This window comes from Etheostoma spectabile, chromosome 11, assembly GCF_008692095.1.
Source record: "Etheostoma spectabile isolate EspeVRDwgs_2016 chromosome 11, UIUC_Espe_1.0, whole genome shotgun sequence".
NCBI lineage: Eukaryota > Metazoa > Chordata > Actinopteri > Perciformes > Percidae > Etheostoma > Etheostoma spectabile.
Genome location: NC_045743.1, coordinates 3543400 through 3569000, shown reverse-complemented (window position 1 = coordinate 3569000; position 25601 = coordinate 3543400). Strand labels below are relative to the sequence as shown.

General features: G+C 41.6%; 1 protein-coding gene across 8 annotated transcripts in view; it reads left to right on the top strand.

The window, feature by feature from the left end:
- Positions 1–25601, top strand: part of klf12b (Kruppel like factor 12b) — a 48561-nt gene that overhangs the window by 9843 nt on the left and 13117 nt on the right. For 3 of the 8 annotated variants that reach the window (XM_032530283.1, XM_032530284.1, XM_032530286.1), the window contains exons 2-6: positions 6242–6324; positions 12454–12979; positions 15874–16009; positions 22042–22199; positions 23963–25362. In XM_032530283.1, coding sequence (XP_032386174.1) covers positions 6242–6324; positions 12454–12979; positions 15874–16009; positions 22042–22199; positions 23963–24144 — 1085 coding nt within the window. In that variant the 3' untranslated portion in view covers positions 24145–25362. Of the gene's footprint in view, positions 1–4065; positions 4197–6241; positions 6325–12453; positions 12980–15873; positions 16010–22041; positions 22200–23962; positions 25363–25601 lie in introns of those variants that run through there. The other 5 variants (XM_032530280.1, XM_032530279.1, XM_032530281.1 and 2 more) reach the window with 4 other exon arrangements.

Below are 25601 nucleotides of genomic sequence, written 5' to 3'. Positions count from 1 at the left end.
GTGGTGTGTGTGTGTGTGTGTGTGTGTGTGTGTGTGGTGTGTGTGTGTGTGTGTGTGTGTGTGTGTGTGGTGTGTGTGTGTGTGTGTGTGTGTGTGTGTGTGTGTGTGTGTGTGTGTGTGTGTGTGTGTGTGTGTGTGTGTGTGTGTGTGTGTGTGTGGTGTGTGTGTGTGTGTGTGTGTGTGTGTGTGTGTGTGGTAAAGAGCAGTGAACCCATGTTCTTGCCTCACTACCTGGGAGGAAACAAGCACCATTTATAGAGAGTTGATACCCATGTAAAACACACACACACACACACACACACACACACACACAAAATTCACATTATGTCAGACTGTATACTGTAAATGAAGGAACATTTTGTATGAGATGTGTACAGGAACTTACATAATGAGGTCATTGTGCAGGGCTAAAAATTTGGCGCTCCATGTTGTTGCTGAGCCCATTTCCACATACTGTATCAAACCCTCTGAACCCAAGTTTATTTAACCTTACATGACATCCATTCTGCATTGCACGCAACTCAAAACCTTGCTGTCTAGTATAAAATATATTATTTAAACTATAAAACCAAAGGATGTTAATCTATGGAAAGTTCTATACTGTGCCTGTTTTTCTAAACTAGGTCAAATGTGTGCTTTTTTATTTGGTTTTTGTCAAAGCTGGGTTTCAACACAGTGGAGCTTGGTTTGTATTCTGACGTATGGCTCAGTCAGATCAATACTCACACTTTGCCATCTCTATTCAGCCTGTGCAAATTTAGTGTCCATCTTTTGGGCTGTCTCAATCTATTCTCCTTTGTGTCTTTGGGTTTATAAATTCTTATTTTTTCATGTACATGACATTTTTTGACACGCATTTTCTTAAGAGTGGACATGCACAGCATATCCATAAGTCTTGTTGCATGGCGACGGGCTCTTTAAAAAAAATTATCCTCTATTATGTATTTATCGTGCCACAGACTTTTGTGATGGCAAGAAATGGAACAATTAGAATGGTTATGGAATTTCAAGCTGCACGTTTGAGTGCAGTAGGGAGCCTAGTCATTCATATACACCACATCAAATTCAACAACAAGTGAAGCTAGGATAGCATCAGAGAGATAGAGGATGACATTCAGTTTAAATTGATGGGACCTGATAAGCTCCCCAAGTTTGGCTGTATGTCCTAGAGAAGAAGAACAATCCAATATATCAGAAGTGTATTCTGTCTAATAACTGTTTTCATGAAAAAAAGAACCTGTTTTCCCTCTGTGGAGCTGATTTTTTCCCAGAGTAAAAGGCAGGGTGTTTTGAGGTAAAGTGCATCAGTTGAGTGCATCTCTAAGGGGGTTTTAACCCTAAAGGGAAATTTTTTTTTCAAAAGGCAGTGCATATAAACTGTGGTTTGGTGCCATTGTGCTTGTCGGGGGTTAAAGAATGTCCACGCTTCTATGAGCAGCGAGGTAGCAGCACTCTGCTCTCTTGAGCCCCGTTCAAAAATGTCCCAGAAGCATCCAAAAGACTTTGCTTGCTGCTCCTGCCAAGGAAAATACGGCTTATGAAATGGAAATTCTGAGACCATTCACAGAGTGCCAGGAATGATTAGAAAAAAAGACTATGTCCATCTCAGTACATCCAGGAGTGAAGACTGAGTGGGAACACACATCACCACCTTTCTTAAACACACACACACACATACACACAAACAGCATCCTCACAGTATACCTGTGAGGATGTGTTGTTTGGGGTTAGAAAGTCTTTAAAGGGAAACTCCACCAATTTTATACATAAAGGTCAGTCAACTCGTCATGGGGAGAACTACTCAGCCTCTTAAAGCAGTGGTTATGAATCTTCTGTGGCTCTGGAGGGAGTTCTGAAAGGTCTGAAAAAATAAGCACTGATGATGTCAATAGGCTGGAGACAAATTTTTAACATTATAATGTCTTTGTTACAAATGTGGGGCATCAATTGGATGTGAATATTTACCTTGCAGGCAGGGTCTAAAAAAAAAAATTGGTTGCATTATGTGAAATGCAGGATCTTATGTGTTTTTAAGGTTTGATCCACTTGGACTTAAAGTCAGGATATCTCCGCCTCTACTGAGACTATCTGTCACTTGTGAGTGTAAAACTCTATGTAAGTGCAACACTTTAAGTATAAATATTTAGAAGAGGGGTCTTCACCGTTTTAGCCCAAAGACCCCTCAGCTGAAAGTAAGACGGAGCAGGGACCCCTCACTATGTGTAATGTATACAATAGAGCTGCATTATTTTTAAGTTACACAATTTTAAGGCATATTAGTTTCTACACAGTAAAAAACATGTAAAAAAGTTGGATTCTAGTCAGATTTGTAGTTTATGGGTTTTGGCTTTGTAGTTTAGGACTGACCTCTACCTTGGGTTGAAGGTTCAAGTGTTTTTTAAAATCTTTGACCACTTCAGCTGCTGTTCTTTCCCTGGGTGCATTTACTCTTTTAAGCAGTAAATCTGCAGGGAAATATTTGAATGAGCTCTCAAGACCAGAATGAGGCCAACAAGATGAGGTCATGAACAGACACAGCTTAACATGAAGCAGAAAATCAGCTGTGATTCAGCTGTGGCTCTATTCTGTCTCCACTGCTAGCAAACAAGATACATGTTCTCTTAAATAAATTAGACTTTTATTTCCCCTTTTTTTTCCAGACAAGCATGTTGTGAATGTAGACGACTTTCGCTACTTTTCTAAAAGTTGCAGTACTGAGTTGAGAGTACTGAGTACAAAAGAGAGGAAGCGGAGGAGTGTGGTGTGAGCTAGCAGTTGTAGGCTGGTTATCAGGCCAGTGTGTCACATTGGGGTGTCCAGGGGCAAAGAAAAGGGAAGTGAGCCGCGGCAAAGAGGCCAGCGGCACACAATACTAGCTGAACACAGGAAGTGCTCATCTCACATCACCTACAGCCCTGTCCTTTTTTTTGCATTTGCACTATTCCCACTAGTTAATCATTTGATCCTGATTTGCAACATTTTGAAATGTTTTCCTGGCTGTTTTCCCTTTTTCTTTTTTTCGGACCGGGTGGGAGGGGGTCTGTTGGCATTCTTGCACCGTGTGCTTTGCGCTCGACCGGGCCTTGGCTCGGGTCCATATCCCCTCTCTACCCTCTCTCTCTTCTTTGACTCCCGCACCTCATCCTCCCCACTAAACACCCCTCCCCCCCTCCTCAACCTCTTCAACTCCCCTTGGTTGCTTCCCTAACCACCGCTCCTGCCAGCAACTCTGTGCTCTCCAACAAGCCCCCACCCTTGCTCACTTCTGTTGCTATCACCTTCCTTAACACTTCCTCATATATCTCTCGTAATTCAGTGCCCCCTTCCCTTCCCTCACCCATTTCCATCTCTTTCCATCCCAGCCCGTAGCAGCAGGTACTGCTTCTGTGGCACAGATGCACCCAGTTGCTCTGGGCGCTCGACATGGGAACAAAGCATTGGTGGGGCCAGTATGTGCGAGAGAGATGGAACACAAAGCCAGATACTACATCTAGTTTCATGAGTTTGTTTCTTTCACTTTAAAAAAAGTGTGAGCAAAACACAATGTTAAGCAGGATTTGTCTTCACACTCTCATGTCCTGAGAGAACATGAGCTCACAGCATACGTAAGGTAAAGTTAAACCTGCGCTAGCTGATTTCTTTTATAGGCTTGTTAGATTTTTGGTTTGAAATATTGATATCTGGACATGTGTGTATTGGCATAGATGATGTCACGAGTGTGTGAGGTCTGAGAATGTCAGAGGTTTTCCTCTAATTGATCCAGCTAGTTTGTTCAGGGTTGGTTTGCCTGGGCTTTATCCTTTAATTCCAGCTAGTTGCTATCGCCTTCATCAGCACAGAGTTGATAGCCATCAGCGAAACTTGGAGATAGTGCACCTGAGGTCATAGATGCGGCTATGTGGTGGGATTTTCAGTTTGTATTTTGCAGACGCACCAACAGAAAAGCGAAGACAGCAGCAGACACTGAGAAAAGTATATTTCAATCATTTTCCTGCTAGGACTGGTCTCAATCTTCACCTGCTACCTTTACCATTTTTTTTTTTTTTTCATTCTAGGGATTTTGGTGGGCATGGGAGGGTGGGGCGGGTATGAGAGAGAAATGAGATGCCTCAACACTTCACTGCTCTCCTCTCTCCATCCAACTCCCCCACACACCTGGGATGGCCATTTCATTTCAGAGTGCAGCAAATGGAAAGGTGATCTTAATCTACCCTTTTTTTTCCCCTCAAAACCCCCCCCCTCCGCCACCCTCCCCCACCAGAGACTAAACCCCGTGAGGACAAACACTGCTGGTTGCCTAAGTTGTCACCACCAAAAAAATTCATTTTTTTAAAATTTTGGGGATACAGTTGGTTTTTACCTTTTTTAAGCCATTTTGTTTTTTTTTTGGTTTTGGGGATCCTAAAGAAATAATGTATTTCTTTTTCTAGAACAAAAGCAGTTTACATTTGACATCGGTTTTTAAAAGGGTTTTTGCCCACCCCCTTTTAAATACACAGTGCCCCCCTCTTGCTGATCTTTTAATCATGTTGGCCCTCTCTCACTGCTGTTACCTTTTTTGGCCATTACAGTCAAAAAAGGGCAGGGGTTTGGGAAAAGGGCCCATTGTTTTCCCTATGAATACCCTGTTTGGGCCATTTCATTAGGAAGGTCTCACAAACCACGGGAAATTAAAGGGGGACTACGGCACCCGGGGAATGTTTGATTTAAAGGGAAATTTAAATTCTGACAGCGGGAAACAAAAAGAAAAAAAGGGGTGGTTTTTTTTTATTCCCCCTTTACCAAAAGGTTGCATTTGCCCATATAGAATAAAACGTTTGAATGGGGGTAAAACTTTTTTAAGGCTAAAAAAACCTTTGTTTAAACTAAAACCCTCTGTCCAAGCGATGGTTTTACAACACTCCTACTCAAAAAGGGGAAAAATGTAATTTTAGACTATGATTTACTTTTTTATTCCGTATTTTTCTTTTTTTGTGAACCCCTTTAAAAATCAAAAATTTTAAATCTAAAGCGCCTTCTTCTGAAAAAAATATATCTTTCCCAAAATAGAAGCAAAAAAGCCCCCCTCCCAGAAGAGGGTTTCCTTTTGAGGAAAACTTTCCTAAATTTCTCCCCCGGGTCTCTTCTTCTCCAAAAAACAAATGGTTGGGGGCTGGACTGAGGCGACCCCCCCACCCGCCCAAATTTATTTGGGTAACATTTTAATTGGGCCTCCCAAAACCTAAAGGGGGGGGCCAAAGGGGGACATCCTGGACAACAATACAAAAGCAGCACAGCAAGGGTACCTGAGGGACTTAGACCTGAGAGGCAAGATCTGGGGGTTGCAGATTGAGAGAGTAAATCCCTCTTTCTCTACCTCCCTCACACACAAACTCAGTCAGGATTAGCCTTTTGCCTGAGAATCTAAGAGGTAGTGGAACAGTATGTGGCTTTAAATAATTTTTCCGGTGCAAATTCTTATTGAAATCTGTAAAATGAAATGTTTTTGATAACTGTCTTGAGTGGATTTTCCGGTGAGTAAAAAATCTTGATTATTGGACAAGCCACATGGATGTTGTGTTAGTAGTTTAGTCTGATGATTGGGCAACCAGCTGCAGAAAGAGGGTGTATGTCATTCGTGATTGGTTGAGCTTTTTTTTTTCTCCGCACGAGAGTGGTCATGGTGGCTGCGGTGCTGCTGAGTGCAAGGATTGGGCCACAGATCCTGCCTCTGGTGCCAGCAGTGGAGAGTAATAGAGATGTTTAGAGTCTATTTGCCTTGCTTGCATTCCTCCATGTACTGCTGCTAAAATAATAAGAGGAAGGGTTACCTCAGGTCGGCCCCAACTGAGGGATACGGAACATGCATTGTTGTCATTGGCTCCACCTGAGTATCCCTCTTAAAGCCACAGCACGGAGCTAAGGAGCCGGGCACTGCTGCCTACTTTGCAGAGGCACACAGGCAGCAGAGGGAAGAATGTATATGTACTAAAAAGTGTTTTTGTGTGGGATTGCATGTGTGTAAGTGTCATATTGTGGTATCAATGCTGTGCACTGACTGAGTTTCCACAGTTTGTGTGAATTATTTGTCCATCAGCTTCTGATGGTTTTGAAACATGAATTTTTGTCTATTTAAAATGTGTTTATCTCTCAGTGGGTGCAGGCACAACATGGTAGATGTCCATACGTGAATAGCTGAGTGTGGGACCTGCTTAGTCATGCTAAGACACCCGTCTTACACCTCTTCTGTTTCCTTTTGCAGGCAGCCTAAGAAACAGGATGTTAATGCTTGACGGAATGCCTGCAGTCCGAGTCAAAGCTGAGCCCCTGGAATCGGAACAAGGGGTAAGAGAGCAGTTGTTTTCCAGACAATTCCCTTTTTTTTCCTGCTTTCCTTTCCGTCTTTCCTCCTCCTGGCAATGGGCTCATAATTATTCCCAGGCCTATGCAAGTGAGTGAGAGAGTGTGGGGGCTAAGAGGAGTGGTCGGAGAGCATGGTAGTAAGCAGGAAGAGGAAAAGAACCAAGAAGAGGTGGAGAGCCACAGCTGGAGCAGGAATGCATGGGGGGGGCAGCAGAGAGTCCGTGCTGGCTGGGGGTGATTGTGCAGATGTAGCCACTGCTCCGGGGAGGAAGGTCACCAGGGAAAATTTAAATCTTATCTATCTCTGTCTGCTCCTGCCCCTTTACAGTACATCTCTCAATTTCCCTTCATCTTCCCATACCATTCTTTCTCACAAACACACACATAAGCAATCACCCTCTCTCTTGCACACATACACAGATACACACAGACAAATACAACACACCACACATATAGTCTTCCCCTGCAAACACTTATCACTGCTCCATCTTTTTCCTCCACTGTATCTTATGCATGCCTCTACTCTCTCACGGTGCTCTCTGTCACCTCTGTGTTGTTTATATCACGCCATGTGAATAAATCACTGGCAGTAGCTCAGTCCGTAGGGAGTTGGGTTGGGAACTGGTGGGTCGCAGGTAAAAGTCCCCATACGGACTAAAGTATGATAGTGGACTGGTAGCTGTAGAAGTGCCAGTTCACCTCCTGGGCACGGCCAAGGTACTCTTGAGCAAGGCACCAAAAGCCCGAACTGGTTGGGGCGCCTTTCCATGGGCAGCCCCCTCACTCTGACATCTCTCCATTTACTGCATATATAGGTACTAAGCATGTGTGTGTAATTCAGGCCTGTGTGTAATAACACCATTGTGAGTTTCATTTTAAAGAAGACATACATGAATGAAGACAAACCCTGAAAAACAATAGATACAAAAAACAAACTACAGATCACTGCAGCAGACTAAAAATAAAAATTCCGAAATATAAAAAACCCTTATATAAAATAAAAAAAAACACAAATTATATAGAGTAAACACAGACACAATTACCTGTCTACAACTGAATCTGAAGCATATTGACCATGTTAGGAATAATGGAGTTACCTCATGCAAGGTTTTCATGGCCCAGATACAGTATCAGGGCTCTCTGGTTCAACATACCTAGAAATAAAGTGGTCTTGTTATGGAGAAGTTGTTGCTAGGTTACAAGAGCTTTGTGTTGCTGCCACAGCTGTGTGTGCAGTGGGTGCAGGCCACTTAATACTTGTAATCATGATGAATTAGCATTCAGTTATTATTGATTTCCATTCATAACATATCAATAATATCCTGGCCCCTAACATATCCCCTAGAGCACTTTGTGGGAGAAGAGCAAAACAATTTCGGTTGAGACGAAACAGAGAGCATTAGCCCATGATTGATGAGAAAAATACCAGCTACTGATAACCCATCAGGTTACATCGGTAGAGAATTGTTTGGCCGTGTTGGTGCTTTGTATTGATAAGAATCACATCTGTCTCTCCACATCTAAGAGCTCGACAGAGAGGCAGCAGGTGGTCACTTTCTGGGTGTCCTGCTCTCAGCTGCTGGCTCAAGGGTTTAAGAACTGTGCTCCCATGCGGCTACCTATTACCTGGGGTTTGAAGTCATTCCCCATACGTGTAGTGATGTCAGTCACAGACAGGATGTGAGCACTGCAGCCCACACAGCTTTGAGTGCACTGAGATCCAATCTTACCCGCACAGACTGTGCTTCCCTTTTAGACGGCAGACGCAGACAGACAGTTTAGGCTGCTGCAGAAATATGGTCTTCATTTGGGTGGCGGGGGGCCAAGGGCTTCCTGGAAATGGTCTGCCTTGTTAGAATTCGCCCGCAAGGGGCTGGAAAATCTGCCCCGCTAACCAGTATCCCCTAATAAAGACAATGGCACAAGGACAGAGGCAGTTAGGCGGGTCGAGCATATCTTTATATGTGTGTCAGAGTGTGTGAGTATGTGTAGGTTTGAGCGCATACATGTGTCTGTATCTGTCAAACTGAGAGCAGGGGGTGGCTTACGTTTTCCGTCTGTTCTGGTTGAGATGTGTCTGAGAAACTAACTCCAATATGCAAATAAATTTTTGTTTTTCATTTTTTGTGTACCTTTTTACTTTGCCCCTTTTCCACACCATGTTTTCCTTTTTTTCACAGGGGAAAAAACTGGTTTGACAATTTTTTCAGGTTGTCAGTATTAAAATATATATATATATATATATATAATATAATATTTTATTATATAAAATATATATATATATTATATATAACTGACATGTATACTGTGTGGTGTGTGTGTGTTATAATATATATATAACCTTTTTTACAAAAGAAAAGGGCTTTTCCCCACTTCAATTAGTTGCTAGATGCCGCCACAAAATTTGCTGTCACTTTTTCAAAAACAAATCCGACAAACGTTTTTTTTCAATTGACTAAAAAACGATCCAGGGGGGCTTAAAATAAAAAATTTACAAGGGGTATTAAAGTTTGTGCATAAACTTTATTGAATAAACGTCTGCAAACCGTTGCCAAATGAGTTGTCAAAGAAAAAAAGAAAAAACCCTTTTTTTTAGAGGCTAGTTCGAAAGGGGGGGAACCCGAGGACGAAAAGGGGAAGGAAAAACCCTTTCCCTTTCTATAGGGGGGGGGGGGGGGGCTCAGAAGGGTTTTTTTAGTGGGGAAAACCCCACGAAAACCGTTTTGGCCCCTTAGACCCCCAAGGGCCGGCGAAATATCCAACCAAGGGCAATTTCCCCCCCATCTTTTCCCTTTTTAAAAATAAAATACCCGACAGGGAAAACATTTTTATTTGGGCTAAATGAAAACCCCCCCTTGGTACCCCCGGGGGAACCTTTTTTCAGAAAAACGGAACAGTTTTGAAAATTTGAGTGTTGGGGGCGGGCAAACAATCAAATATTTTCCGTTGGGTTTTTCAAAATTCAACAGGGGTTTAGAATAAGTTCAAAAAATATTTTTGACATAACATTAATTGAAAGCATTCAATTCTTGGGGTTTTTGGACAAAAAATTTTTTTTGTTTTTTTTTACCTTTCTTTCAGTTTGGGGATCTGGAAATCGCCAATGAGACACCGCTCCCAAGACACTCATGGGAAGCAAAAATTTTAAAAACTGAACACCTCGATGGACTAATCCTTCAAAGCCTTGGGGCATATCCTTGGGGCAGAAACTTGGGGGGTCCGTGACGCTCAACCCAACAGAAATGCAAAAAAAGAAGATCCCTGCAAAAGCGGGGTGGAGTTTTGAGGGTGTTTCAAGAAAGGCTTTTGATTTGGGATTTTGAGCATTTTAGAGGACCCAACAAACATGCATATCTCAAATAAAGTGAAGTTCTTTTGAAAAAGGGTTTTTTAAAAAAAAATTTTTTTCCCCGGAAAAAATCCCAAAAAAAAGTTTAAAAAATTTTTAAAAAAAACAAAAATTTTTAATTTTTTTAAAATTTATTTTTTTCCCCAAAAAGTTTTTTAACCCCCAAAAATTGGGGGATTTTTATTTTGATTTTCCCCTTGTTTTAAAGGGGATTATTGTTTGGTGGCTTTTTACCTTTTAATGACGAATCTAGGTGAAAAGGTTGACCTCTGCATCGAGGCATAAACTTCTTGTATGTGTGCCCTTCTCTACAACTGGCCAATCCGCCCCGGTAGTCTTATTTTCCAAAAAATTCAAAAAATTTTAAAGTGGCCAATTATCCTTCCACTTGGCTCTGAACATTGGCTCACAAATAGTGATGGAATAGTATGTTTGGTCTAAACATTTGAGGACATTGGGGATCGGAAAACCCTTTAAAAGGGAACAGAAATACCCAAATACCTCGGGAGGTTTAAGTAACTTAAAGTAAAGGGTTACTGACTCTGCTGACAGGGTAAATGTGACGAAATGTTTGCATTTTAGCCTATGAAATTGGTGAATACGGGGTGAGCACAGCTCCTGTTTATTCTCCAACCCGTGTCATGTGATCTCCACCCCGGGTCAAACCAACATCACCAAGTGACGATTAGCTTTATAATGGGAACAGCCGACTTTTTTGACTCGAAAGGGACATTGCATTAACTCCGTGGAAAGTAAGCTTTGCATCAGCGATTGCACACGGGTTTATTCATGCTCTACCATCAGTGGCTCTTTCAGTAACTGCACGGCTACAAACGGACCGTTCAAATCCAATCCTATTCTTACAGGTAGCCATTTGCTGCCATAGCTTCGTCCTCCACCCGAGCCTCCTCCTGTTGTGTTGAAGCTTTTACTATTGTTGACTTTGCTATCTATTACCCTTTTAAGGAGATTGTTCTTCCAAAAGAATCTTCATTGATTTTGAGAGTCCCCCCAAAGAACTGGCCTTTTACGCCAATATACTTTTTTAAACTAGTGCTATACTGAAGTGTCCTTTTTAAAACTGGTGCTCTAGACGTTTTCACAAAGGAGGCACGGAGATTTTTCCCCACAGCACAACATAAATAACAGCTTTTTCAGTTGTGATACATAAGGCTGTTTATGTTCTTATATGTAAAGAAAAAGAAAAAAAAAGCCTTAAGAACATAATTCCATTATAAAAGTTGTAAAAATGCTTGGTGGGTGGTATGAAAAAGCAGGCAATAATGTGCTGTGAACCCTGATCTTGACACCACTGACCCTGCGATGAACCCCACCAAGGCCCAGAGATCATTAGAGGGCATATTTCATGGGGTTGGGGTTGTTTTCTAACTGAGGAGGAGTTACACAGGGAGAAGAACTTTTTTGATTAATGGGGTCGTAACATTTCCTGTAGGCCGAAATCAAGTATACAAGTCTGGAGTAAAAATAGCAGTCTACTACATAAAAGAACACTCTCACACACCAAAAAAATCATAATTCACCACAGATCCACTCTCAGCCAGGATTACATAAGGGAAAAGAAATGTAAGTCTCAAAAACAAAACTCAGGATGAAAATACTCAGTACAGAATGTTTTTAATATCTGCTGCAGCTGCGATCTGAGTGTTAAAGTTTTCCCCTTTACTTTAATAAGCTTTTACTGTATGATTAGTAAAAGATTCTGGATGTACTCGCTCCCTGATGGCCCAAACTGTGACTCAGCCTCTGAAAGGCTCCACTGTGAGGATGAACACCACTCACCACACACTCTAGCACCCCTCCCACATCAAACATAGTGAGGTTAGATCAGCTACATCACATGTAACATGGTTCTTTTGACATTAAAAGAAAATAGGATATCAAAGAGGATCCTAAAGTATGGCAATCTGGAGAAACAAGTAACTAGTAACAGGGTTAATGCCACTTCTCTACTGTGTATGTTCTTCATTATGTTTTCTGAATAAACAGGTACCTGAAACTGTGCAGATGGAGCGATTGTGTTACAGTCTGCTTGGTTTTAAGTGAAAAATGTGTTGAGGGATACACTGAGCCACCAGCGTTGGCCTTAGGAGGCCCATCGCTGAGAGACAGAGAGAGACGGTCAGGAAATTGAGCCCATATGATGTTTTTCCACCGTCACAAAGGAGATTTAGGAGAGATACAAGGGGAGCCAAGAGAGCTGCTTTTCTGTGGGAGTGATGGAAAACAGGAGGAAAAGAGAGAGAGCAACCCACGCCAAGAGAAAAGAGAAACACAAAGTAGACAGTGAAAGGAGGCTAGTGTGAAAGACACTATCTACTCCTGTGTTTCATCCGCGTATGACATCATGCTAACCAAGGAGGAGTTGCTTGAATGAACATGAAAAAAAATGAATTGCTCCTTTCTCAATACATGTCACTGCATGTAGCTTTCTGACATAGCTCTATCATGCACTGCGTTATTATTGCTCCTGAAGCTGAATAGTAGCACAAAAACCAACATCCTTCACATGAATTCATTGACACGTCACTATCTGGCTTGTCTGAATAAGGAGAGTACAATTTATTGCAGGGGTAGTAATATAAAATGTTGTGCCATAAATACATTAATTGTGTACAGGTATTTTCACGTTTTTCATTCTTCCCTGCTGTGTGTCTTGTGCATCTTTTAAGGCATTAAAATGACAAAAATGATGCACTGGAAAAAAACAATCTAACATCAATGCTTCTCTTCTACTTCAACAGTCACCTAAAGTGCGCCCTTACTCTGCAATGGACGGCGTCCCCTTCTTCCTCAGCCGAGTTAAACACGAACCTCCAGAAGACCTGCTCGCTAACGACCTGCACTTCCACACACAGACCGAACCTGTTGACCTGTCAATCAACAAACCCCGACCCTCCTCTTCATCAACCACCCCTACCACCACCTCGTCATCTTCCCCTCTCAGATACGCTTTCTCCCCGTCTTCTTTATCGTCGTCATCCTCCTCCTCCTCTTCTCCATCGGTTATCACCTCAGCCTCATCGGTGCTAACCCCTGGAACCGGGCTGAGAGGTCAGCCGTATTTGCACATTCTGCACTCTGTGCCGCCGCCTCCATCCAGCCCATTGAGCCTGCAGGGGGCAGGGAAGATTGCCAGCCATGTTCACCGCATCCCAGTCGTGGTACAGTCACTGCCACTCATGTACACCACTGCCGTTCGATCACCCTCCAGCCTCAACAACGCCATCATGCTACCTCTGCTGGACGAGGTGAAAAACCATGGCAAAGGTGAGACCATGCTCACGGAATTATCCCCATAATCATATGACTGACTTTGTTCATTTTGAGATTTCTATGAAACCTCTATCATCAATTCCAGTTAGGCACACTATAACTCAAAGGTGCATCAGCAGCAATTTAAGCACCGATAGAACTGTAGAAGAAATGATGTTTGTGCTTTGTGCCTCATGATTATATTAGTTTTACATAGCAACATAAACTGTCTGACTTGTCTCTAACTTCTATAGACTTTTATCTCAACCTACTGAGAAACTTCAATTAGAAAATATTCACCTATATCAATACGATTGAATATTTTCAGTAATCAGTTGTCAACCTTAGTTATATTCTTGGGGGGGGAGGGGGGGGGGGGTGTAATTAAAACCTTGCCAAGATATTATAACTACCCAAAAACTGAATTGGAAACCTTTTCAGAAATTGAATAAAATAAATGGTCTCTGTCTGATTAGACAATATCAAAAACAAGGGACAATAAAGACAGGTTCATGCTGGCATCGGGCAGTGACTGCAAAGTGGCTGCAACAACTATGTGATGGGGCTTGATATATCCCAATAGCAGGTTGTTCATGATGGTTAGTTTGTCTGCCCAGATGTCCTGTCTTCAGTCAAAGAACTTGCAGACACAACGCTTTGAAAGCTGACTGTGTGTGCATTCTTTCAGAGACGGCCCCTCAGGCCATAATGTTCCCCCTTCAGAGTGAAGATGAGGTTTACAAGTTGAAAGGCTCTCCCATCTTTAACTGACTGAGATTTTGCTTGGTTGCTGATAGCCTCAGGTGCAGGTAACCAAGGCCACACCCGTTGTTGCCTTTCTTTCTATCGAGAAGAAAACATCCGGGGCAGTTTGAGTATTAGACCTCGCTGGCCTTGCCTAGACTGTGTTATTGGTTTTCTCACTGGGTGTGGTTTTACAGCCAACCACTTGGAGTGAGCCTACAGTAGGTGTTTCTGTCCAACTCTTAGCTGTACACAAGCCAACTGTTGGTTGTAAAAGAAGTTGCTTCTTGTTACTCCCTGCAGGATGTACAGACACACTTAGACTTTAACTCACACCCATGCATGTACTGTACATACAACCAAACATGTGTAATTAGAGCATGTAGTCAAAAAAGACATTTAGCCGTATTTAAGGGGACCATCCCACTGGTTGGGTGGGATGGTCCCCTTAGAGATGGGCGTTTTATGTCTGCTCCCAAGGAGAGAAAAGGAAAGAAGGAAGGACAGGAAAAACAAGACTTGCATAACAGGGTGTGGATGGATATTGAAGATGGGTGGCACTTACACAAACACTTGCATGCACACAAATACACAGTCCAACATCAGCTTGGCCTTGCTCTGAAAACACAAAACACTAAGGAAATGGGGTAAATGAGTGTTGAATGTTGTGTGTGGTGGATACACTTACTTTTAATGAGATTGCAACCAGTAGACAAACGGAACATTTAGCTATTTATTGCACTTAAAATGTATTAATGTGAACTCTTACATAGAAATCCCCCAAGTCAAATGAAAAATAAAGGGCTACAAGATTAGATTCGATAAGATTATCATTGTTGTTTGGATATGCTTTTTTTGGTCTAATCTTATCAGGGGTTTTTCCTTTAAGGTGTCACCATTTTTGTGATGGCTGGAAAAAGGAGTTCAGGAGAGTTACAATCTAAAGCCCACTCCCCCCCCCATATGAAGCATAATGTGAGGGTCAACAGCCCAGATTTACCTTGTTTGACTTGATACAAACTGAACATGTGCAATAATGCAAGTCTCAGTCATACTGAAGCTTTCAACATAGATACAAAAACCCGTCCATGCACACAAATACACACACACTTCCACTCACCCACATGCACACGCACACACACAGGTTGGCCATCCTTTTTAAGAGAGGGCGGGCACCCTTCTTTTCACTGCTGTCTCCCTGTCTCCGGCAGGAGGTTGCCATGGAAACAGGGCTTGACTGGAAACAACAGGAGAGAAAGAAAGAAATCCGGTGCTCTGCCCACCTCTCCACCACTCCTCCTTTGTGTCCCTCGCTCAAAATACCCCTTTTCAACACACGATGCGTTTCCAACTAATTACAGGTTTTCCATTGGGTAGGCGAGCTGGTGACCACTCTGCATGTCTAAGTCTACGACAACAGTTAGAAACCTTTAAAGCATAACAGAGTTACAGCATTATTTCTGTGTGCCCACCTCCCCCCTCTGTAATAACACCATGTCTGCTTCTAACTCTAGACCCTTATTATGGGCCATTATGGCCACAGTCTCGGCTGAGAGGACAGAGGAGGTGAAGTCCTGATAGCTTTTATAAAAGCATCAGGCGTTCAATAACTGGGGACATTGCTGAACTCAGTGGAAAAAGTATCACTATATATTCGGTGTTTGTGATGATTACATCTTTAGAAAAAAGAGCAATTGTAGTTATTGTGATATGTTAAGCATACAGTTCAGTATTCTTCTGCATTTTTTCTAAATACCTTAATAACTTAATCAGTGTTCGAGGGCATTTCCAGCAACTTTTCTGTGAAAGTTTTGTTTTTTGACATTCATCTCTTGAGTTATCCAGGATCGCAGCCCGTGTCCTTGCAAACAGAGGGGACAGAATGGCTTCAGGCTCTGGCAATATATCCAATGAGTTGTCCAGGGGAGAAGTTGTCACAACTTGTGGAATAGAAGTTACTTTTTCATGCAGCTCAAGAGACAGAGACCCCTTTGCTCACTGGCTCCGAGGCTCATGGTTAACAGCATGTTGGCCACTCAAATGTTCTGTCTTGGCTACTGTGCAAAATAAAAGAATCAAAAAAAGGGACAAAGCTAGCTTGCTAATTATCAGGATGTTCTGTTAATTTAGCCACTGACTCCCGTGTCTGTGTCCCTTCCTCACAGCACACATAGACCCCAACAGCCTGTCGCCAAGGCAGATCAAGAGTGACAGCGATGACGACGACCTGCCAAACGTGACCTTGGATAGTGTTAATGAGACCGGCTCCACTGCGCTGTCTATAGCCCGCGCCGTACAAGAGTGAGTATCATGATCTATACACGTGTGTGTGGGAAATGTTTGGTCTCCATACTGACCTTTTCTCCTCTACTGACACTAACGGCTCTAAAAAAAAAATCCTTTAATCTTTGTCTTGAGTTTTTTCTGTTCCATGTTGTCACAGGAAGATGTTGGGGAAGTATGGTGTTCTCCGTACTGTTGGCAGCTGGTAAATTTAGTGATATGGGAGTTTAAATTTGGTCTTCTGTATTTGTATTCTTTTAATGTATATTGTATTCTAAATGTTGTCCCTTTGCATTGTATCTAGTCCCAATCTGGCCTGCCAATAGTCGCTTTTTTTCTTTACCATTCATCATTGTTTTTCAAGCTGTTGATTTTCTGGGTCCTAAAAGATAAAGAAAATATCAAATTTAAAGAAGGGATGGCCATTTGAGGAGAGATGATAAAAATTGGCAGCATTCTTTTGGCAGCACGTTTTAGAAAGTTTGTATAAACTGTACAAATTGAACAAGTACAAGATCTGACATGGCATTACAGAGTTCAGAGTACAGAGTTTAAAATGTTTTTCCTGACATTGCTTCTTTTTAGTCACCATGGATGAGAGCATCATTTACATATAAATCCAGTATAAAACCTTGCATTGTGCACTTCTGTGTGCTTTTGTAACTATTCTTCGTCATGTGGATGAATATAGGTGGGAGTGCCTCTGTAAGCCTAAATGCATATGGCTCAGACATACTTTATGCCCAGACATCACAACTCCTGTGGTGCCAGTCCATCTGTGTTGAATGTAAAGACTTCCCTCTCCAGTGGATGACAGTATACAGTATCCTGATCAGAAACAGGAAATCAGGCACAGAGAAACAGTTGGCTAGGCTTTGGAATCATACTCTTCTGCCCATAAATCCAGATCAGTCATAATCAGCAACCTGGCTACACTCAAAATGTCCATAGGACTTTTATTTAAACTAACTGTAAGGAAAGTATTTTTGGACTCTGTGAAAATCCTGCTAATGATGAAGCAGCATTAACAAGGCTGTGGCTGACGGTAGCCTGACCCCGGCTGGCTGTGTTTTGGTGGTAACAGTCCAGCTCACGGGGTTGAAAGTACTTTTTATGTACAAGACATTGTATTGTTTGCTTCAGCATTGCTGGCTGCGTGAACATCTACAGTAATGAAGCTAAATGGGTTATTGTGGTGGCACTGCGCAACACATTGTGGTAAAGACTTGTTCTCTGGCTGTGTTTGTTCATTGGTACAAGTAGAAGTTGCCATGTTTCAGGGAAGACACACACAGACACACACACACACACACACACACACACACACACACACACACACACACACACACGCACACTGGAGGACTCAGGTTTCAAGGCAGGTTATTGAAAGGGACAGGCATGCCCCTGAGTGCCACACGTGGGCACCGGGTGGTCAGAGGAGAACTGAGGTTGGCAGGACCCAACCTTTCACTGCCCAAGCTTTCACTATGGAGAGAAATCACCAGCCAGGCTTAGCAATGCCCTGCCAGGGCCTGCCCACACACTCACTTCTCTGTGTGCAAAGTGCTATTTGGAAACTGTGCTCCTGTGTGCAAGCTGTGTATGTGACTGAACGTGTGAAAAAGTATGTGTGCACGTCTGTATGTATTAATCCTCACAGGTATGTGTGTTTGTACTGTATGCATGCTTGTGTTTCTGCACAGTGGACAGAACAGCTGGTTCCAGAAGGAGGTCAGCCATTGTCAACAGGAACACAGACTTTGCATGTTTGGCTGTGAAAAACAAAGCAGTCTGTAGTCTTCTTGAGTTACATGCCGGTTTGGCCACATAGAGGAAGAATGTGCATTCTGTGTTGACACAACACATGCGCTCTAAGGACATCTGCAGTGCAATTGCAGTGCAACAGAAGCTGACAGCACTTCTTTGAAACATATCAGTCAATGGTGTTGTATTTCTTCCTTTTTTTATTTCAACGTGTGCACTGTGAGTGTAGATTTGTTTTATGTAATTTAGTATCCACATTTACACAAGCAGTCATCCAGAGAGCATCAGGAAAGCGAAGTGTAAGGGCGGAGGATGGGAGTGCCAATCCAGGTATCCATATATAAATAAATGAGTGAAAGGAGAGAGTATGTCATGTGCTTCTTGGGCAGCCTCCTCCATATTCATGCGTTTCCCTGGGGACGGGCGGATAGGCTATTGTGGGAGAGTACGAGTGAAAGAGAAGAAGACAGTTTGAGAGAGGCAAGGAGGTGAGAAGGTGTATGTGTGTGTTGGGGTTTAGGGGCTGGAAAGGTTGTCTCTGGTTGTCTCTGCTGAAGTTTGGCTTGTCCCCAAGGACCTGGGGGGCCACGGAGCAGAGTTGGTAAAGAAGGGGGGTAGTATCCTCGGACAGGTACAGGAATGCCCAGTGGGCAGTCTTCCTACACAGACATACACATTACATCCACTATTACTGTAGGTCTGTTTAAGCACAGTATAGCTTGCTTTGCTGTGTTGAAACGGTCTGTTTTGACCTTGTTTCCTATGAGAAGTTAAAAATATATGTTGTGTTTGCATTGTGGGGAAACCCCTGTTGTAGGTGACCCACATGCTCCCTCTCTTTCTCGCTCTTGGGCTCGTGGAGAGCAGCAGATAAAAAAAAGGGACAAAAGAAAGGGGAAAACAAATGAAGTAAAACATAGGTCAGCTCTGTTTGAAATCGTTCTTAGCTGTACTTCCTATTTCTCTCTGCTGCTTTGGAAGACATAGACAGTTTCACTCAGCCATGATGCCGCGGTGACACAGGGTTCAAGGCAGTGTGAGTTTGCTCCCGGGCTCACATGAGAAAATACAACGAATCAATTCTCACAAAACAGCTACTGTATGACACATATGGCCGGAGATGTAGTATTAAAAACATAAAAATAAATTGTTTATGCAAATAGATAAACCCTACTTACAACATTTTTTGTTTTCTACAGATTCTGTCACATTTGTTGTCTTATAAACTGAGAAAGGTATAACCATGTTATAACTATACATAACAGAAATGTGAACCGGTCGTTCTGTAGTTGCTGATTTTGAACACACCAGTTTATCTAGTGTGAGCACAGTGGTCTATTACTATATAATTACACATACAGTAAGCCTGCTGATATAAATAGCAACTTAACACTGTTTGTAGCATCTTTCAGAAGAAAAGTAAAATACAGCAGTAGTGGTGGAAGTTTCTCCACCTACAGAGAAGCAGTCAACGCCAGTTAAAACACACCAAGCTTTTTTTACAGGACAAGAGCGACATGGAGAATCTTAAAATTGATTCTTTTTTTGTGATCAAATTTATTTTAGAAATTAAGAACAATTACAAGAAAAATTGGGACATAAGAATGTGTCCCAGGGCTTTGAAATTGATTCTTGCATTTAAGGCTGCAACAAAACATTATGTTCTTTGTCGAATAATTAGTCAGTTATCTTTGTGATTAATCGCTTAGCCTTTGTATGTCAAAAAGTATTAAAAAATGTCCATCGCAGTTTCCCAGAGACAAACAAAGCGTTCAAAACCCAGACGTTCAGCTTACAAGGACATTACACTCATTGTTCAGAATGAAACTTTGAAAATATTGATTTTTATTGCTATATCGCTTCATTTTATCCAGTTTGAATTTACTAACTTCTGTATTGTTAAAGTGTCATCTAAGTGTAGAGTTTGTAACTGTAACTGTAAGGACTGAAGCTGTCACAACCTTCAGCAGCAGTTGATGTACGTTAAATAAATTCATTCATGATAATGAGTAATCATCGTTCATTCTTTGTTATAGAAGCTGTTGTACTTCCTAAATTATATCATAATCATGGAGTCCCTTTTTGGAAGAAGTCAGAATGTAAACATCCGCCTCATCTGCAAGAAGTCTGAGCTCAGAGTTTTCACTGTAAATCCTATCCACACACACACACACACACACACACACACACACACACACACACACACACACACACACACACACACACACACACACACACATAGTACATCTGATTCTAGATGCTAGTCTGCATTTCTCTGTTAGATTAGTAGATGGCCTGGTAATCTCATCAATCCATTCAAATTTGCAATTTACAGTTTTTAGGTTATTAATATACATATTTCTCTGAATGTTTATTTTTGACATTACTTTGAAATGAGTTATTTTCTGAACCTAGAGACAAGAAAGGGGTAGGGGGTGGGGGGGTGTTAGAGGCTCATATCTGACCTGTGTGCTCATTTCCTGTACAGCTTCAGATTGGCAGTAAGCCAAGAACAACAGGTGATCTGTATGGATGTGTTTTGCTGTATTTCTGTGTATTTGTGTAGCCTGTGTGTATCTCTCTTGATTGCATGCGTATATATCTGAGCCTGCATTTGACAAATCGTGCTTTAGTGAAACACTGAGAGACAGGAAGTGGGATTGTGTGTGTGGTGGAGACAGTTCAGAGGAGGGCCTGTCTGGCAGCCCCTGCTCCTCTTTCAAATCCCTCTAACATGACTAAAGCTGTTCCTTTTGTACGCTCCCTCACTCCCCTCTCCCCCTTCACCCTCTTACCTTTTCTTTCTCAATATCCACAGCAGAGACTCTGAGACCTGAAAGAAAAGCAACTGTGCTTCTTCACAGCTGACAGAGCCCTGTTCAATATATCCCACATACAGTATATTACTCCTCCCTTCTAGTAAACAGAGATGTACATGTTTTCTGTCATTGCTATATCTTTCTCTTTCTTGCGTATCTGTTGTGTGTGCAGCAGTCATGTGTGAGAAAGTTGCTGCTGCTAAGCACAAGACATGAACTACTGACCATCTACCACAATCTTTTGTTCCTTCCTGGATGTCTTTCTTTGTGTGTGTGTGTGTGTGTGTGTGTGTGTGTGTGTGTGTGTGTGTGTGTGTGTGTGTGTGTGTGTGTGTGTGTGTGTGTGTGTGTGTGTGTGTGTGCGTGTGTGCGTGTGTGTGTGTGTATTATAACATTATATTCAGAGAAGTGAAGCCTGAACACATTTAAGATTTGCCGCAGATACAACACTACACTGCAAATACTCACACAAACACTCTGGCATGCAAAGGCATACCACACACACACACACACACACACACACACACTTTGCTGAAAGGCTTCACTGTTGGAAATGACACAATATTAATCAACATGGATATTGACTTGTTAATGGAGAGGAAATATTGTGCCACTGTATTGATGACAGAAATAGCTCAGGAGTCATTTACTTCATTGAACAACATTGAGATAAAACTCCACCTATGAGTGATGAAATAGTCGGAGCAAAAAACAATACCAGCCGTCTTACCTCATCTACTTCCTCAGAGTTACTGTACAGCGGTGTTGCACTGCCACCTTCTGGCAAAGCTAACTGTTGCACTACCTTACATGGTAATCGTTATAGGAGACTGTCTTTCCAGTTGGTGCCAACTGTAAACAGGAAATTAACATACTTGACTATTTTATACCAACAGCAAAAAATATCCAACAGTTGTGCCCGGGGACGTCAATTAGTTTGTACATGCATTTCTCTATATTAAACATGCAGCTCAGTACAAATTATTTCCAAAGTATACTAAGGCGACCAGAACACTTCATACCCACCTCTGGATCAACTGTCCCAAAAAATAAATGGTGTCCCTCATAATACTAAACAACTGAGAGCATTACAACATGTATCACTATTTTCTTTGAAGTCATTTTTTTTGTTCTTTGCATAAATGGGTTGGCACCCTTTTCAGTGCATAGGTTGTGCTAAATTACAGTATATGCCAGAGTACAATATGTTTCAGTCAGCTTTATTTTGCTTAACTACTGTAAATAGCTAGACACTGCCAACTAATCTTCACAAAGAATAAGCTGTGTGCAGCTTTTCAATGTCCTTTGTGCATAGCAAATTGTGGGACTAGTTTTGAGTTTGCTTTATGTTGTCACTTTTTCAGTATGATTACAATGCATACTCAAAACCTGCTTAGAATGATAATGTTGATTTCATGGTGGCAGTCTTAAAATGCTTTTAAGTTGATTCTCTTTCTTCCATTGCAGTTCCATGTCCCCGTTCAGTATTGACAGCATACGACGTCCAAGGAGGTCAGAGTCACCAGATTCCAAAAAGAGAAGAATTCACAGATGTGACTTTGAGGGCTGCAATAAGGTGTACACCAAAAGCTCCCATTTAAAAGCACATCGGAGGACACATACAGGTCAGTAAGTCTGAGTGTGTATGCTCAAGTGGTTTTATTTTATTATGTTGTCGGCTCAAGCTGTCCAACAGTGATGACATTTTTTTAAATTTCAGAAAATTTCAGAAAGTCACACTCTTACAGTATATGTGTTAGCCAACACCATGAGCTTTGCACATATGTAACACAGATAATATTGCGGTATGGTTGCACTAAAAACCATTTGAGAATTTTAATCTGAACAGGTCAAAGGTCAATGCCTAATCAAGACTGAGACCAGAGTAATTTTAATAAAACAGTGAAATACACATTATTCATTCTAAATGTTGAACTAAATATCTAAAAATCAATGTTCTGTCACCGTACCTTTCAGCATTTTTCTAATCAATACCTGTGTGAAATAACTACTATTTGCATATGTATGTAGAGTATGACACCTTTACACATTGGTTTTAACTGGACCAAACATAAATAAATTGACACATGTGTCATGTGCAGTAGCTAGAGTGGATACAAAGGTAAATCATGGAAAACTAGCCAGACCTGAATAAAACTAAGCACAAAACAAGTCCAAGGCTGGACTCAAAACTAAGACCATGATCATGAGAAACCTGCTAAAGCTGCCTGACTTATTCTGACACTGAGCCGATGATTGTGGCATGCAAACACTGTTGTCCTTTTTGTTCAGTTTTTGTCACTCAGACTCATACAGACGAACACCTCGATGTCATGTTATGGAGGCAGAATTTTTAACAGTGTAATTGTAAGGAATGTTAAAAAAAAAAGACAGCCATCACTTCTGGGAACATCATTAATATTGTTCAGTCAAACACAAATGGGTTAGCTTTTGGCACATTTTCTGTTAGGTCTACATCTGTATATGTGTCTACAGTACAACACACGTGTGCAGTATAATGTTGCATAATAGTTGCTAACATATTTAATAATTCATGTTATGTGAGGTATGGTCATATTGAGTGTTTTAAGTCTCGTCTAAAGACGCATTTTTATTCTTTGGCTTTTAACTCTGTGTGAGTTGTGTGGTCCTCTGATGTCTCTTATTGTTTTACTGTATTTTAGTATTTATTCATTTGATCTTTTTTGTTTCTACAATATTTTATATTAACTGTTTTGTATTTTTGAGTTTTCTGTGCAGGATTTTGGTAACTTTGGGTTTGTAAAATGTGCTATAGAAATAAAGTGGATTGGATTGGATTGGATGATACATTGAAAGGGCAAAAATCTCACTTTCTTAAAATTACTTAATCTCTTATACCATAATGATGGGAATCTGTGGTGATAATTACCATGAGGCCTTCCTGATAGCTTATTGCCTGCTTTAAAGGACCAAAGTGTTTTAGGGGGCTCTATATAAAAAAATTGAATCATTGTGTTTTTGTTAGCTTAGAATGAATCCTACAGGGGAGCGGTTCCTCTTCCACGGACCCCGCAAATGTAGCACCACCATGTTTCTACAGTAGCCAAGAACAGACAAACACTGGCTATAGAGAGAGCCTTTTACATTTCTTATGTTACCTGAAGGCCACCGTAGGTTTTACTTCACTGTTGCAATCTAGAACCTCACCTCTAGATGCTCTAAAGTCTAAATCATACACACTGGTCCTTTGTATACAGATTTTTCATCCCAGAACATTTGGAAAATCTATTGGCAGACTCTTGAACCTTTGGGTCAAATCAAATCAATCTGCGCCTTAATAAAGCATCAAAGCCTAAGTCTGTCCACAGTACTGACTGTGCACTGTGTTTTCTGTCTTTCTCTTCAGGGGAAAAGCCATACAAATGCACCTGGGACGGCTGCACGTGGAAGTTCGCCCGCTCTGATGAGCTGACAAGGCATTACAGAAAACACACAGGGGTGAAGCCCTTCAAGTGTGCAGACTGTGACCGCAGCTTCTCCAGATCTGACCACTTGGCCCTGCACCGACGGAGACACATGCTGGTGTGAATAAGATGGAGAGAGAGAGAGAAAAAGAGAGAGAGAGATCAAAGGAACATACACACACAAACACAGGCAGCCGGGGGAGCGGGATCTCCCTATGAATGTTTTCAGCTGGCCTGGACGCACACACGTACACATACATAGACGCACACACACACACACACACACACACACACACACACACCACACGCACACACTCACTCATCCGTCATCATAAGGAGAGAAGATGGAGAGGTGCACAGAGTTTGTGCAGCACAAAACAGGGTCACTTATGGATCCTCTTGGGGTTGGAAGGAATAGACGGCAGGATCTATTATTGCTATTCTTTGGAGTATAATAGGGAACTGTCTTTTACAGCACTGTTTGTAAATGTTTCACTTTGATTTTTAAAGATAAACTCACACTCTTTCTTTGGACAAAAAATATATATATAATGCAATTTCAACGGCCTCTTTTATGGTAACATTCTTTTCATTATTGTTAAAATGGCTGATTTTCCAGCACTCATAATGTGAAAGACCCCATTTAATGGAATGGATTTCCTCTGTGAGCAGAAGGAAGTTAGGCCTGGACTAGATTACGTGAAAGGATTTGGGCCTAATTGGAGTCACAGGCAGTATTGTTGCGCCGTGCCTCTATTTGAGTCTGATTGGTGACCAGCAGATGGCGGCATTTAATCACAGATGGTTTCCTTTGCCTCCCGGAGCCTGCTGTTATATCTGAGGCATCCCATTTAGAAGCTCAAAGAGGGCTGGAATTTCACCTGTCTCACAGCCAGCAAACAGTAAATGACATTAACTGAAATAGCCACAACCCGAATGGAGTAACCTCATCTACACGTCTACTTTTACAGATATTCATTGCTTTATTTCAAACAAATAAAACTGGACAAGCACATCATCACACCAGCAAAGAAACACACAGTTTATGACCCACTCACAGGGCTGGACGACCCCAAATCTCATCCGTGCTATTCTTTATCTTGAGCCTCTTGAAAGCATTTCTTTCAAAAAAAAAATAGTTGGTGGAATTTGTGCTGTGATTAGCAATCAGTAAAGTGCAATCTTAAAGGATAAATATACTTTCAGTATGATGTTTTGTTTATGGAATCTTGCTTTTTTCTTTTTAAATGCCTGCTTATTGCTTATGTTTGACTCAGAAAAATACAACCCCTCATGTACAGTAAACTTTGCAACAATCAGAGGAGATTTTCTAGTATGTGAAAAAAATTAGAGGCACCTTACAGACTCATGCTTTTTATTCTGTCCTGATTGATCTGTCTTTTTTTCTTATTCAGTTTTCTCAGCTGGGTTTGACAGTAAAAGGAACTTGCGTTGTGGTTTTGCACAACGGCACTTGAACCATAAGCTGAAACTGACATCCGCTGCAGTGTTACAGGGATAGTGTGCTACCTGATGTACAATACAGAAGAGCAATACATACTGAACAAATTGATGTCCTCC